This window comes from Oryx dammah, unplaced genomic scaffold (genome assembly GCF_014754425.2).
Source record: "Oryx dammah isolate SB20612 unplaced genomic scaffold, SCBI_Odam_1.1 HiC_scaffold_23, whole genome shotgun sequence".
Classification (NCBI taxonomy): domain Eukaryota; kingdom Metazoa; phylum Chordata; class Mammalia; order Artiodactyla; family Bovidae; genus Oryx; species Oryx dammah.
The window spans coordinates 114,860,778-114,877,608 of record NW_024070207.1 but is presented as its reverse complement, the minus strand read 5'-3'; the positions used below and the strand labels follow the sequence as shown (position 1 = coordinate 114,877,608).

Genomic DNA, 16,831 nt, shown 5'->3' with positions numbered 1-16,831 from the left:
GAGAACTAGATCCCACATGCAGCAACTAAGAGTTCACATGTCGCAGCTAAAGATCCCACATACCACAATGAAAATGGAAGATCCTGCTTACTGCGACTAAGACCTGGCACAGCCAAATAAATATTCTTTAAAAATATGCAATCAAGTTAGTTATATAGATAACTGTAAGAAACAATATAATTGCTAATTTCTTTTCTTTTCTTAACTGGTTTAAAAGAAAAGAGCACAAAATGACATATATAATCACACGCTGGGGCCTATAACATATATTAATAGATATGTAACATATTTGACACTAACAGTACAAAAGATGTAGGCAGAAATAAGGCTGTACTTGAATAAGGAAATAGCACCATTTGGTAACCTGAATCCACAGAAACAAATGAAAAGAATTAGGAAGGTAAACAAACAGGTTAATGTAACTCTATAAATACTTATTTTCCTTTCTTCTCTCAGCTTTGTTAAAAGATGATATTATACAGAGTAAGAATTCTAACAAAAATACAAACATTATAACTAAATAATCCCAAGTCTCCATAAGAGGTAGGTAAATTGAAGGTGCCAGAGTCCAACCTATTTGGACAGAATTGTTAGAAGTTTTAAAAATATTTCCAAAACAAATATTTGTGCTGAAATCTTGTTGACAGTCTTCCTTAAGCAAATCTATTCTTCCCAGAGAGCACAGGAGTTAACTCTGCCCCAGTTCTGCTCAAATCCTCAATAATGAAGTGTGAAAAAAATGAGACATTGATAAATACATGCTCTGTGCTGTCAAAGGTTATGGCTCAAGTGAGCAGAACAGTAGCAAGAGAGGCTGGTGAAGGCTTGCCCACAGCTGGAGCAGATCCTGATCCTCTGAGCAAACATTTAGCCTTAGTTTGAGAAAATAAGGAGAAAGAAGGGGAATGCATGAATTCTGAAAACAGCTGGGTGAGTTTAATGAACAGGACAGAGGAGACAGCAGGAATCTGGAATCTTGGGAAAGTAAAACTACTGATTTTGAGAAAATCTTTCATAAAAGTATATAAAACTTAAAGAAATTCTACAGAAAGAAATTGGGACTAATGACTACATTTAAAAAAGCAATTCATGAACTTCCAAATGAAAGCACAGGCTCTTGAGTACAGTACTTTTGTTCTTACAAAGAATAGGCCCAAACATCTTCAAGTGATGACTTGAAGACTTTTGTTGGTGGGAAGACCCAAAATTAAAAAGAAAAACATTGATTAGCATAACACATGTTCAATAGCAAACCAGGCTGGGATATTTATAATTGTTACATTTATAAACAGAAACATCTCAAGAATCCAACTCATTAAAACAAATTCAACAAAGACAGCTTAGTTTCCTACATAAAGGGGCATTAGAACCAGTATGCTAGGCACATTAACATGTAAACCCTTATTCCAAACACTCTTCAAGCATTTCCAAAAGGATGATTCTGATATAGTAAGTGAGGTCAGAGAGCAGAGTAAAAGCCACTAGTCTCTAACACTATGAAGGTGTGGGTGAGGAATCAGTGGAAGACCATCTACGAACATCACCACAATGAACAGTTCACCCCATAGCATCACTAGGTTAAATAAGAGTTTAAAAAAAAAAAAGCTCTCATTACAGGGACTTTCTGGTGGTCCAGCGGCTAAGACTCCAAGCTCCCAATGCAGGGGGCCTGGGTTTTATCCCTGGTCAGGGAACTAGATCCTACATGCTACAACTAAGACCCAGCATGGCCAAATAAATAAATATTTAAATAAAATAAAAGCTCTCATTACAAATGTATGGATATATAGTCTCAAATGCCATAATTTTTAATGCCTATCTAATACACCACCTGGTGAATATATATATAGTGTATACTTCATATTTCATCATTCTCATTTATTATATAACTTTGTTTGGAATTTTTTCTTACTATACACTGAGATGAACATCCTTGCATATGGCATCTTTCCACTCTGGTCTTTTCCTGAGAATAGCTTCCCAGGAGTGAGATTATTAGAGTGAGTTTAAGGTTCTCCATATGTGTGGCCAAGTTGCTGTCAAAAAAGATGAAGCAATTTATACTCCCACCAGTAGTACATACAAAGACATTTCAATTTCATCCTTGTCTCAGAAGAGCTGGGTAGTGGGTTTCCCCCCCACGTTTGCTAAGTTAGGTAACAAAGAAATAACACAATTATTGAAATGGAAAGTATCATCCCAGTTCAAGCACAGCAAGATGGTGGAGAATCTGGATGGCCAAAGATGGTATCTCAGCTCCACCCCATTCTAGATGGATGACCTTGGAAAATGTATTTGTCCATCTAAACCTCAGTTTTCTCATGTTTGAAATGAGGACAATAATAGTGTCAACTTTATCAAGTGACAGAGGCTTAAAGATGGTCATGGCACATAGTGGACATCCAATAAAGATTAGCTATGTTCGACAGTTCTAGACTAGACCAGACTGGGAATTCTGAACCTAGAGCCCATTAATTCGTGGGGGTCTGTGAAAGTGAATGAGAAAAAAAAGTTCACCTTTTTCATCATTAGCCTTTCATTGAAATATAACAGTGCCTTTGATCAGGAATGTAGGCAATTCATTTTGTTTTCAGCAGGACATGGGACTTTGTCTCTAATACAAATCACAGAATTTTTTATGTCACATTACAGTTCCCGAAGAGATCTCAAAATAACTTTTATACTTATCACTACACCAGAATTATGGCAGTTTTTAGACTTGCTGTTTGATCTTATTATTTGAGACATTAGTAAAGGAGGACACAGACTACAATATATCACTTTAAAATATTTTTGATAACTACATGCATGCATGCTAAATTGCTCCAGTTGTGTCTGACTCTTTGCGACCTCATGGACTGGAGCCCACCTGGCTCCTCTGTCTATGGGATTCTCCAGGCAAGGATACTGGAGTGGGTTGCCACTTCCTCCTCCAGGGGATCTTCCCATCCCAGGGATCAAACTCACATCTCTTATGTCTCCTGCTCTGGGAAGCAGGTTCTTTACCACCAACTCCACTTATATAGTTCAGTATAATTGGTCTCTTTTGTAGTAGTTTGTATTTATTTAGACATTTTAAGATTTATTCTGAGAAGGGGTCCATAGGCTCTTCCAGACTGACAAAAGAGTCCCAGGACCCCAAAATCTAAGAGCCCCTGCTCTGGACTTTAGGCAGAAGTTGCACATAGAACAAACTACCTGCAGCCCTAAAACATCAGAGTTTCTTCAGTGGGCTTTATGTATGAACAGTTACATGATAATAGGCAAGTCCCAGCCATAAACAGCTGCCAGGAGAGCAGAGCATGTTGTAGTCTCAACCTTACTGTCCATCAGGTTCAGTCATGGCCACTACCCAAGGACACCTAGGACGAGTTCCCCAGCAGGCTCCTCTGTGCCCTGTGCAAGGCACCCTATGCAAGAAGGCCAGCACAATAACACAAGTAAAGGGGCCTCACTACACTAACACTTATTTTTTATTTATGGCAAGCAGCCTGGAGAATTTCATGGACAGAGGAGCCTGGCAGGCTACATGTAGTCCATGGTGTTGCATAGAGTCAAACACAACTGACAGACTAACTTTCACTTTTCAGCAGCAGCTCTTTCTAATTGTGTTGCTGGAGAAGGCTCTTGAGAGTCCCATGGCCAGCAAGGAGATCAAACAAGTCAATCCTAAAGGAAATCAACCCTGAATTACTGGAAGGATTGATGCTAAAACTCAATACTTTGGCCACCCAATGTGAAGAGCCAACTCATTGGAGAAGACCCCAATGCTGGGAAAGATTTAAGGCAAAAGGAGAAGGGGGTGGCAGAGGATGAGATGGTTAGATAGCATCAACGACTCTGAGTTTGTGCAAACTTCAGGAGATAGTGGAGGACAGAGAAGCCTCGCAGGCTGCAGTCCATGGGGTTGCAAAGAGTTGGACACAACTTAGCAACTGAACAACAATAGCAGGTCACAAAGTTGTTCAGTAATAGCACAAGTTTATTATTATTATTATTATTATTTTATAAACTAATTCTTTGGAGCAAAAAAATGTGTAAGAATTTATCCCAACCAACTTCAACATGAGACTTTAAGCTTGACCTTCCAGGGAACATTTCTAAAATAATGATTAAATAAATGTTTAGTCAAAAGAAGAGGGGAAAATCTAAGGCAAATGGAAGGAGGTTTAATACTACCCATGATAAGCTGATTTCCAAGCACTTACGGGAGAATACATATCTTGATTGCTAGGAAAACGTGCCACTCTGGAGTTTAACTCTTGTAATAGAAAAGGGCTGCAAACCCTTGGTGAAAACTGGAATTTAAAAAGCACAGAGAATTGTTCCCAAGAAAATTTAGGGAGAAATTGAGCAAACTTAAGACAATTAAAAATTATTTAACATAACCATACGTGTGGCAAAGTCAACTTATTAAGGAAGAAAACCTAAATCAAGCACTGCTCTAAAAAATGATAACAAGGTATAATTCTTTGTCTAGTCAGCTAAAGGGGGATTTTTAAAATCAGCACACATGCACATCAGGGAAATGCAGTTTTTTTTTTTAAGATCAATGCAAATAGCATTCTATGTACATTGCTAGCTTTCTATATTTATCTGGTAATAAGAGGAAAATACAGAAGCTGAGTAACAATTTCAATTGGATAATCAGACTACTGTGCCACTGAAAGGTGAATGAAGACATCCCTGCTGGAAACATGCCATGTAGCACCAACTGAGCTATTCCAACAGTCCATCTGCTTTGTTCAAATAACAGAATGGCTATCATAAAATCAGAAAATTATTTCAGAGTTGGCACCAATGGCAGTGATCACTTTATTAATAATCATCTCATTTTATTCGGGAGGAAACTGATTCCCAGCAAGGTTAACCGACTGGCCCACACATGACCACAGAGCCAGGCAAATCTCACATCCTCCCTCTCCCTTCCTGTAGGCTTGCTGCCACTAACTGCCAATCCTGCTTAATCCTGGAACACTCTTATATCAAGATAGACATGATATACAAAACCAAGTGCCCAACACTAACAGATGGGTGAATGGTGTAGTTTATGGTATGTGAATTACATCTTAAAGAAAATAAATGGGTGTCATGGGACACTGGCATGCTGCAGTCCAACTTGCAAAGAGTCGGACACAACTGAATGACTCAACAACAACAAATGGCACACTAAAGATTCATTCAGTTGGTAGGCAGAATTAAATATTTCTATTTTGGTTCTGACATTGGCCCTGTGACATGTGACACTACTCCTGTCATATTCAAGAGATACAGAGAAAAGTTTTATGGTTCACACCTCCAGAGTTCTGCAATTTATTTTTTTCCAGAGTACTTCAATTTAAAAGGGAACACAACCACAGGCATGAAGGGGGAAAAAAGACAAAAAGACTTGAAGGGAGAACTTAAGATGAGGTAGAAATACAAAATAGCTATACAAATGAAATAAATATTCAAATGGCAGAGATTTTTTTTACATAAATCACATTCAATGAATAAAATCCTCCCTCTCCATCTACTATGACAATTAGCCTTCTTATTTGAAATCGAGTCTTCACTAACAAAAATGGTAAAAATTCTGACTCTGAACTCAGGAAACCCAAAGGATGCAGAAAGGAGAAAAGAAATTTAATTGCCTTTTTACCACAGTGTCCCTAAGCAATCTACATCATCCTTGATAATCTTGGATCCCAAGCCAAAGCAAACTGAAGGAATGAGGAAGGCAAGAAAGACCAGGAGAAATTCTGTTACTCGAAACTTGAGGCCTCAGTGAGCTTACAAGCCAGGTACAAGCTTGCAGTACCACAGACAATACCCCCAATACTACCAATGTCTGTTTCTCAAAGAATTTCCAATTTATTGCCATCACAGAGATAACTATTTTGATGGGAACAATGAATGTCTTTTAAATCTCACTGAATTTCCAGAAAAGAAAACAATCACCTAGTCCAGAGGTCAAGAACCAGATTACTTTTTTAATAACATGATCCTAGCTCAGAAATTTAACTCTGCTTTTAAAGGACCAGCTCTCAACTCTGGCTTTAGGACATGACAAATTAAAGTAAGGTCCGGTTTACTTTGAACTATCTTTTCTCCACGTACTGGGCGGAACACCCCATCTTCTCCTGGTCATTTTCCTGAGGGTCAAGGAAGGTTTATGTCCCCATGTTTCCTCTCTGCTGAGGCTACATATAGCTTCTGAATAATCACCCACCAATTCAAAAGAAAACATCATTTCTGTGCATCTCTGCCTTCGAGGTACATGTCTTAGTCTTAGGGTACATATGATTCATATATTTCTCAAATGAAATGATTACAATGTAGCGGACACTCAGGTGCACACCCAGACTCCCCTTTTCAAGGAAAGATGTATTGTCCTAGCTACTGAGAACACTGCAGCTCTCAGCCTTGCTTCCAGCCCCTTCTGGAACTGCCTCAGGTACAGAGAGCACCTCATACCCAGTATCATTCTCCTTCCAGTGAGGGACGGATGTAGGAGTATAAAGGCCTGACCACATCATCACAACTCAGAACTACTTGGAAACTCCAGCTCCCCACGGAGGTCAGGCAAGGCTTCCACTGGGCCTGCATCCCAGCGGGATTTCTCTTTCTGCCCAATCCTGCTTCCTGCCCTCCTCTCCCTCACAGGTGATCCCAAGGGCACTCCTCAATAAATTCCCTGTTCACTGAACTCAGTCTCACAGTTTACTTCCTGGGGAGAATCAACCCACAAAATATAACGTATCTTTGAAGGTATAGTTATTTTTACAAAGGAAAATTAAAACAAAGAATACCTGTGGACTATGTACAACAATAACAAACTACCAGGAAGTTCCAATGTTTAATAGATAAAGGAGTCTTGGGGTTGGCTATACTTTCACTCTTGTTTTCATAAAGGCTATAATTTCACTCTTGTTTTTGATCTCTCATCATATAAACAAGTCTTCTGAAGTGATAAAATGCTGAAAGGGGCTATCTTTGTTATCACTAAGTACCAGAAAATAGCCTCCAAGAATGAAAATGGATCAAAATAATATATGAAGTCATTTTTATGGAATTCTGATCAAAAACTGAATTACATTTTAACTCAAATATTGAATTATGAAGCAAAATATGATGTGTTAAAGATTTCTATGGAAAATATCTTTAAAAATAAATCTTGCAAAGGAAATTAAGAAAATTTCCTTTACAAGAATATCCAGAAGAAGAAAATATCTAGGAATAAATTTAACTGAGAAGGTAAAAGACTTGTACACAGAAAGCTATAAAACACTGCTGAAAGAAATTAAAGGGGCCCTCAATAAACAGAAAGACATTCTGTGTTTTTGGATTGGAAAACAATATTATTAAGATATCAATACCACCTAAGCGATAAACAGATACAATGCAACCCCTTTCAAAATTTCAATGGTCTTTTCTGTAGAAATGAAAAAGTTGATTCTTAAATTTACATGGAATTGCAAGTGACCTCAAATGGCCAAAACAGTATTGAAAAGAACAAAGACAGATTTCCTGATTTTAAAAAGTACTATAATGTTACAGTAGTCAAAACAGCATGGAACTGACATAAGGGTAAACATACAGGTCAATGGAACAGAATTTCAAGTCTGGAAACGAACTCTTAAATTTATGGTCAGTTGATTCTGACAAAGGTGCCAAGAAAATTTAATGGGGAAGGAATCATCTTTTTAAGAAATGGTACCAGGACAACTGGATCAGTTCAGTTCAGTTCAGTCACTCAGTCCTGTCTGGCTCTTTGCAATCCCATGAATCGTAGCACGCCAGGCCTCCCTGTCCGTCACCATCTCCCGGAGTTTATTCAAACCCATGTCCATTGAGTTGGTGACGCCATCCAGCCGTCTCATCCTCTGTCATCCCCTTCTCCTCCTGCCCCCAATCCCTCCCAGCATCAGAGTCTTTTCCAATGAGTCAACTCTTCACATGAGGCGGCCAAAGTACTGGAGCTTCAGCTTTAGCATCAGTCCTTCCAAACAACACCCAGGACTGATCTCCTTCAGAATGGACTGGTTGGATCTCCTTGCAGTCCAAGGGACTCTCAAGAGTCTTCTCCAACACCACAGTTCCAAAGCATCACTTCTTCGGCACTCAGCTTTCTTCACAGTCCAACTCTCACATCCATACATGACCACTGGAAAAACCATAGCCTTGACTAGACGGACCTTCGTTGGCAAAGTAATGTCTCTGCTTTTGAATATGCTATCTAGGTTGGTCACAACTTTTCTTCCAAGGAGTAAGCGTCTTTTAATTTCATGGCTGCAGTCAGCATCTGCAGTGATTTTGCAGCCCCCAAAAATAGTCTGACACTGTTTCCCCATCTATTTGCCATGAAGTAATGGGACCAGATGCCATGATCTTAGTTTTCTGAATGTTGAGCTTTAAGCCAACTTTTTCGCTCTCCTCTTTCACTTTCATCAAGAGGCTTTTTAGTTCCTCTTCACTTTCTGCCATAAGGGTGGTGTCATCTGCATATCTGAGGTTATTGATATTTCTCCCAGCAATCTTGATTCCAGCTTGTGCTTCTTCCAGCCCAGTGTTTTCTCATGATGTACTCTGCATAGAAGTTAAATAAGCAGGGTGACAATATACAGCCTTGACGTACTCCTTTTCCTATTTGGAACCAGTCTGTTGTTCCATGTCCAGTTCTAACTGCTGCTTCCTGACCTGCATATAGGTTTCTCAAGAGGCCGGTCAAGTGGTCTGGTATGCCCATCTCTTTCAGAATTTTCCACAGTTTATTGTGATCCACACAATCAAAGGCTTTGGCATAGTCAATAAAGCAGAAATGGATGTTTTTCTGGAACTCTCTTGATTTTTCCATGATCCAGCGGATGTTGGCGATTTGATCTCTGGTTCCTCTGCCTTTTCTAAAGCCAGCTTGAACATCTGGAAGTTCACAGTTCACGTGTTGCGGAAGCCTGCCTTGGAGAATTTTGAGCATTGCTTTGCTAGTGTGTGAGATGAGTGCAATTGTGCGGTAGTTTGAGCATTCTTTGGCATTGCCTTTCTTTGGGATTGGAATGAAAACTGACCTTTTCCAGTCCTGTGGCCACTGCTGAGTTTTCCAAATCTGCTGGCGTATTGAGTGCAGCACTTTCACTGTATCATCTTCCAGGATTTGAAATAGCTCAACTGGAATTCCATCACCTCCACTAGCTTTGACTGGATAGCCACATGTAAAAGAAAGAAGTTGGATCCCGACCTCACACCAAACAGAAAAATTAAGTCAAAATGGGTCAGAGGAATAAATTTAAGAGCTAGAACTATAAAACTTTAAAAGGAAACATAGAAGTAATTCTTTGTGACCTTGGGTTAGGCTAAGCATTCTCAGATACAACACCAAAAGCATGAGGCATAAAATAAGTGATGAGGTCTCTGAAAAGGGCCTTGCTTCCAGAATCACAAAGAACTCTAACAGCTCCATAATAAGATAAAAAATCCAACTAAAAATAAGCAAAAGATTTGAATAGACATTTCACCAAAAAAGACTATGAATGGCTAATAAGCACATGAGAAGATGCTCAACATCATGACTCACTAGGGAAATACAAAACCACAATGAGATACCACTTCATACTAAAATGGATATAATAAAAAGACAGATCATACCAAGTATTGATGAAGATGTGAAGAAGCTAGATCTCTCATTGGTGAAGGAAATGTAAAATGGTACACCCACCCTGGACATTATTTTGATAGTTTCTTACAAACTTAAACATATATTTACTATATGATCCAGCAATTCCATTCCCAGGTATCTACACAAGAGGAATGAAGACATATTTCCAATACAAACACCAGAATGTTTATAGCAACACTATGAAAAATAACTAAAAAGTGGAGACAATCCAAAAGTCCATCAATTGAAGAATATAATTGCTATAAATACATGGAATATCCATACAATAAATACTTTTCAGCAATAAAAAGGAACCACTGATACATGCTACATCATGGATGAACCTCACAAATATCATGCCAAGTGAGAGAAACTAGATGCAAAAGACCACATTATTGTATCCTTCCATTTCTATGAAAAGTCCTGAAAAGATAAATCTGTAACACATAAAGCAAATTACTGGCTTGGGGCTGGGATAGGAATAAGCATTGTCTGAAAACAAGTATATTGCAGGGTGATGGAAATGCTCTAAAACTGGATGGTGGTGATGGCTGTGCAACTCTTAAAAGCCATCGGATGTTGTGCACACAGGTAAACTTTACAGTATGTTAATTATACCTAAATAAAGAGTTAAAAAAACAAACCTGGAAGACAAGACTATGAGCATCATCTGAAAAAGAGGTGAGCACGAAAGGTGATACTATGTTTCCAAAGACCAGAAGAGCCCAAAAGGGCTGCAGGTCTGGTCCAGGCTGAAGACTACAGATTGGCTTCCCATCCTTTGCATTCCTGCAAAGCAACTGCTCCCAGAAACAGGAGCAAGTGTAAGCTATCTGTGATGGCCAATTTTATGTGTCAACTGGACCAGCCACATGGTGCTCAGATTAAACATTATTTTTGCACGTGTCTTGGAGGGTGTCTCTGAATGTGATTAGCATTTGGATCAGTGGACTCAGTCAAGTAGACTGCCCTCCCTGCTGTGGGTGGGCATCCTCCAATTCGCTGAGGACTAACCAGGACAAAAGGCAGAGGGAGGAGGAATTCGGCCTCTTTTGCCTGCCAAACTTCTTGGTCTGGGACACGCATATCATCTTCTCTGATCTACCCTCATTGGCTTCCCAGGCCTTTGGACTTAAACTGAATTACATGACTGGCTTTCCCAGGCACCCTCATAATAAATGTCTCTATCTCTTATTAGTTCTGTTTCTCTAGAGAACCCTTACTAAATACACTATCCCTCTATCATGTGAAGCCAAGTCCCATACATCATCAGGCACAATTCTAAACACATGAAATACTCCCTGAAGACAAACATCTCAAAGCATCTTGGTTTTCATACATTCATAAATCACTTCAAGCACCAGCTCCATGTTCACTGTGGGGCATTTAATCTGTACCTGACTCACAGGACTTTATAATTCACCAACCACGACTATGTTGTATCTCTCTCTGTTAAAGCTGTCCAGTTATCACAGTCCCACAGCATCATCAGATTCTCTCTCCAAACCTCTGGTGTCATACAAACCACACCTCTGCTTTCAGGCAGCATTACCCTCATCCATATGGAGGGGACCAGTGAACAAACTCTTCATAAAAGTCAGCTGATTTACTTTGACATTCTATTTCAGTGTTTAATCACCATTACTGTGAGATGTCCGTTCTGCTGATCCCAACCTTTTTTCCATTTGCTCTAGTTCCATGCCATCTGGAGTAGAAATAACTGCCTCCCAGCTTCATGAAAAGGGGTAACCTTTGAAAAAGACCATGAACCATACCTCTTGAGATTTGTTTCCCTTCAACTTTTCCTTTTAAGTACTATTTTCAACTCTTCCAGTCACCTTGGGTCCTTTATTTTGTTCTCCTGAATGCTCTAAAATTTCACACCCCATCAAGCATGACAACCAGGACTGGGCACCAAATTTTAAGGTAATGTCAAACATAGCAGAGACAGTTGTTGCCAAATCCTTTAGAATCAGTTTGTTCCTAAGGAAAAAAAAAAAAAACAGCAAAACAAACAAAAACCTAGGGAGAATGATGCTACGGTCTAATTAGAATTACCAAGAATGTGAAGGAATTCCTAGGTGTTTATAGACAAGGGAGAATGTACCAAAAGGGAGACTATATAGTGGAATGGTAACAGAATGTTGCTAAGTCTCCTGAAGAACAAAAAGGTTTCTAGGCTCTGACACAACCAACGGTCAAGATGCAAAAGAGTTGTGTTCCTTGTACTTGGCCTTAATGTAATTCTTGCTTTAAGAAATAACTGTTTCCTAGATGTTCTGTGTATTAAATCCAAGTCCTGTCTTTTCACTTGTACAACAAATATGGCATGCAGACAATGAGTGCTGGAAGTTATCTATGAATGAAATGACTGAGTTCAACCTTTTCATTTTACCCATGAGGGCACTGAGGACTGGGTTCCAGGATGGAGTGACTGACCAAAGTTATTCAGAGACAGAGCTGGGAGGCTGAGTGGGGATGAGCCAGTTGGCAGCTTGAGGAGGAGGGGGTTCCAGCTGTCCTGAGAAATACAACCAGTAGATACAATCCTAGCCACAGCAATCCACAAAGAGAAATAAAAGGAATTCAGTTGGAAAAGAAGTAAAACTGTTACTGTTTGCAGATGACATAATACTATATATAGAAAACCCTAAAGATGCTACCAGAAAACTACTAGAGCTCATCAATGAATCTGGTATTGTTGCAGAATACAAAATTAACATACAGAAATCTCTTGCATTCCTATACACTAACAACAAAAAATCAGAAAGACAGATTAAGGAAACTATCCCACTTAGTATCACAATAAAAAGAAGAAAATACCAAGAAAAAAATCTACCTAAGAAGAGAAAAGATCTCTACTCTGTAAACTATAAGACACTGATGAAAGAAATCAAAGATGACAAACAGATGGAGAGAGACACCATGTTCTTGAACTGGAAGAACCAATATTGTGAAAATGACTATACTATCCAAAGCAACCTATAGATTCAATGCAATCCCTATTAAACTACAAATGGTATTTTTTCACAGAACTAGAACAATAAATTTTACCATCTGTATGGAAGCAAAAAAGATCCCAAGTAGCCAAAACAATCTTGAGAAAGAAAAATCTAGCTGAAGGAATCAGGCTCCCTGACTTCAGATTATATAATACAAAGCTACAGACGTCAAGACAGTATGATACAGGCACACACCCAAAAAGAAATGTACATCAATGAAACAGGGTAGAAAGCCCAGAGATAAACCCAGACAAGCATTTCACATGTTCACATTCACAAAGTTAAAAATCTGAAAATACAATACTTACTGTGTTTTTCTGAGTTACCATATCCTGCAAAGAAAAGATAGGATCAATGTAGCTTTTCTCCAGAACAGTTAATTTCCCAAAGCACTTTGTCCCCATGCCATCATTTGAAACCCACTTTAGAGCAAGAGTTATTCATTTCAGACCTCCCCCCGCCCCCCATAAAAAGCTTCAAATAGAATGGAGCTCCAAGACGTGTAAAATTCGCATTCTAAGGAAAATTTACCATGATTTGTTAGCTTTGGAACTCCTGGGGACATATATGGTTATAAGGATTTTCCTGTAGCAGTGGCCATACTTCTGTCCAGCTCTTTTGAGATTTAAGTTCAGGGCTCTGAATGCCCTGCACCTTGCCTTCTCGGGGATAGCAACAAAGTGCATGGGTGGCCCACTGTATCCTCGGGTCTGGAACCATTTGTGTCATCAATGTGAAGGCTGCAGGTCACCCTCCCGCCCCCAGTCAGCCTTCCGACAGAAGAGGTGTTGCTGAAACAATTCCTGACACCGCACTGTAGGCATTTTATTTACATATTTTCCCTATAGGAATTTTCACACTCAAATTCAATGACAATCGTTTCAGTTAATTTAGCATCACCATTATGCAGCCCTCAGCTGTGCTTCATTTATATGCTGCAAGCCATTTGCTGACAAAAGAAAACAGAATTAAGTAACTGTCCTGTAAAATGTGTTTTGTGTGTTCTGAGATTTCTATTTTCTGACAAGTGTAGATCACTTTGAGTACTCATTTCCATTTTAGGAAGTATTTTTCTGTATCATTAAAAATTAAAACTTATCTAGGTCATGGGACTTTCCAGAGGAGTTCACTAAGGCACAAAAGAGGAAAAAAAGGATTGAATTGGGGAAAATATGATACACTCAGATTTCATGTCATGTTTTTCATCAAAATACAGCTTAGTATTAGCCACCCTTTCACATTTTCTAATTCTAAATATTGCTAAGCATAACTACTTTAGTTAAAATCAGTAAAGAAAAGAAATCTAAACACCTAAAGTAATTTAGATTGGTTTATAGCCTTTTGGGAAACTATTTTACAATGTAAAGTGTAACAACAAAACAGTTTCCTCTTCCACTGTCACACGAATGACTCTTAAAACACAGTACTGTGCTAGGATGCCAAAGGACATCCTGTGTCAGGCGTATGTGATATATAACACATACAGGTCACACATCTGAGGCAGGTAATATTTCTACTAGGAATAATTCCAAATTATTACAGAACCCACACATATCTGGTTAATATTTAATCTTAAGAAACACAAACAAAAATGTCCAATTTGCCATCACAAAACTGTGTCATTTATATACTAGTGATTTTTAATACTAAGGGAGCCGGACATTTAGAAATGATGTCTGTGAAGGTTAAGGCTGAACCACTGGTTCTCACTCCTGGCTGCACATTTTGGGGGTTAAAAAAAAATCCCCTAGAGACTGTGACATAATTGGTCTTGGTGTGGCCTTGGTACTGGGACATTTACTCCCCAAATGATTCTGAAGTGCAGTCAAGGTTGAGTAACACTGCTGTAAACAAACTAATCTTTTATTCCTGAAATGACTTAACATAGACCAGGATTTCCTGACTGATGTTAAGATGTTAAACAATATTATTGTTCAGTTGCTAAGTTGTGTCCGACTTTTTGTGATCCCATGGACTGTTGCCCGCCAGGCTCCTTCTTCCTCCACTATCTCCTGAAGTTTGCTCAAATTCATGCCCATTGAGTTGGTAATGCTATTTAACCATCTAAACAATATTAGTATTAGCTAAATTTTGTAATAACTCACATTCAACCTTCAGATTTTACAAACAGGAACTTTTTTTTTTTTTAAGAAAAAAAGTACCACTATTCTTAAAAGTTTGTATCAAATTTTCAAAAATACATCAAAAAACTTCTCAATAATTACTGAGTTACCCATGAACACACAAGTTTTCAGTTTTGCTTGGATTTAAACTGGGGAGAAAATAACAGATTAAACATTGATTACATCTGTGATCCTAAAAGTTCCTACCCATTTTGGTAAATGTTAAACATTTTCCTATTGCCGTCCAAGTTGAAATTTTTTAGAATGTATATGTTTGGATCAAATTGCCCAATATAGGATTCCAAAGGCTGTGTTTGCTTTAGTGGAAACCATCAGGAGTTTTTGCCTTCACTTTCCTAATGAGCTTAGACACACTCAAATTGCCTGCAAACACACATCAATAGCACATATGCTCACACAGTAGCCAGGAAGTCATCTGCATGAGCTAGAATTTGGGCTGGGGAGGAAGGAATTGCACAAGGAAATCTTTATTGTTTTTCTCCAACCTCATCTGCTATATGTTCATTTCAACTGAGCACACAGTATTCACAGTACTGCTTTCCCAAAATGAAGTATTTAGGAGAAGGTGAACAATACTCTTTACCTTCAAAGAAAGAGCAGTGTCAGCATCGGTGTCGTGGTACAGGATCACATTATTGGCCATATCGAAGCTCTCACGGACTCCAAGATGGTAGAAGAGTGAAGGCTGTCTGGAGACATCGCTCATGTCCACCACAGCAACATCTACAATGAACAAGGAGACAAGGTTGGCAGACAGAGAGGGATCTACTTTCTATTTCCTGATGATCACCAATGGTGAGCTGCTGCAATCTGTATTCTACCATTGGACTAATTCAGGTTCCAGACAGCACACATCCTGAATTAGTCCAAAATAAGGAATTATTTGATTAAAATTACCACCATGACCTGTGGAGGAAAAGCAACAGGAATAAACACCCAAAACTGAAACTCTCTTCCTTATTCAAAGTGCTGAAAATATAGTATCACGTAAAAACTGCTTGTGAATTAATTTAAAATGTTATTTCTATTAAGAAACATCATATTCAAAGAATATATTTAGCTTATATACAAAGTATTAAGTGTAATGAAATGAAAAACCATGCAACCGGCATGCAGCCCAAGACACAAAGCACTATCTGTATTGTCAGAGCTCCATGTGCCTCCCCTAATCACATCTCTCCCTCCTGCCTGGAGAATGTCTATCCTGACCGCTGTACTTTTCAGTTCTCTGCACATACATATGCATATTTTATATAGTTATGAATTCCTAAACAGTATATTGTTTAATTTTTTCATGCTTTTGAACTTGATATAAGTGGTAGTATACCATATATATTCTTTGACTTGCTGGATTTTGGTGTAGAACAACCAAGCTACACGTCTAGCTTTAAGTTTACACATTTTCACTTTAGCATCTACGATAACCAGATGGCAATCTCACTATCCACCCTGTCTACAGACATTTTATTCAATGTTTCTTTCCCTATTCCCAACTGTTGTAATGACCATTCCTGCACCATGCTTCCAGTTCCCATGTTACTATCGACTAGACAACACAGATCGCATGCCCCTTGAGCTGTAAACTAGAGAGACTTCAATCAGAACAGAGGAGCAACATGGCACATCAGTACACTATTTGGCAGAAACCAACACAATTTTGTAAAGCAGTTATCCTTTAATTAAAAAATGTAAACATTTTTAAAGAGTAAAATTTGCCTAGCAGCAATGGTCACCATTTCAAACCTAGTCATTTTCCAGACAGTATCAAGAGCTCCAAGTTCGACTGGACTTCCCCACTCTGTGCAGCAGAAAGTTGGGGAAATAATGTCCAAACTTAGGCTTGTGCTGCTGTGACTCACAGGAAGGCACTGCAAATCCCAATGAAACAGAACAGAGGTGAGGTGAGCAGGGGCATGAAGAAACAAAAAGGCAGAGAGAAGCCGCCTCAGCACCAGGTACCCCTGGCTCTGGGAGATCTGAGATTGAGCACTGGTAAGCCTCGGGTGGGCCTTTTATTCTCTAAATTATGGGTTGCCTGCTAATATAAATGC

General features: G+C 38.9%; 1 protein-coding gene across 1 annotated transcript in view; it reads right to left on the bottom strand.

The window, feature by feature from the left end:
• Nucleotides 1-16,831, bottom strand: part of MAP3K15 (mitogen-activated protein kinase kinase kinase 15) — a 150,442-nt gene that overhangs the window by 97,923 nt on the left and 35,688 nt on the right. Inside the window, exons 4-5 of the mRNA XM_040265360.1 lie at nt 15,364-15,503; nt 12,945-12,968 (exon numbers count right to left, since the gene is read on the bottom strand). Of these exons, the coding sequence (XP_040121294.1) occupies nt 12,945-12,968; nt 15,364-15,503 (164 nt within the window). The remainder of the gene's footprint in view (nt 1-12,944; nt 12,969-15,363; nt 15,504-16,831) is intronic.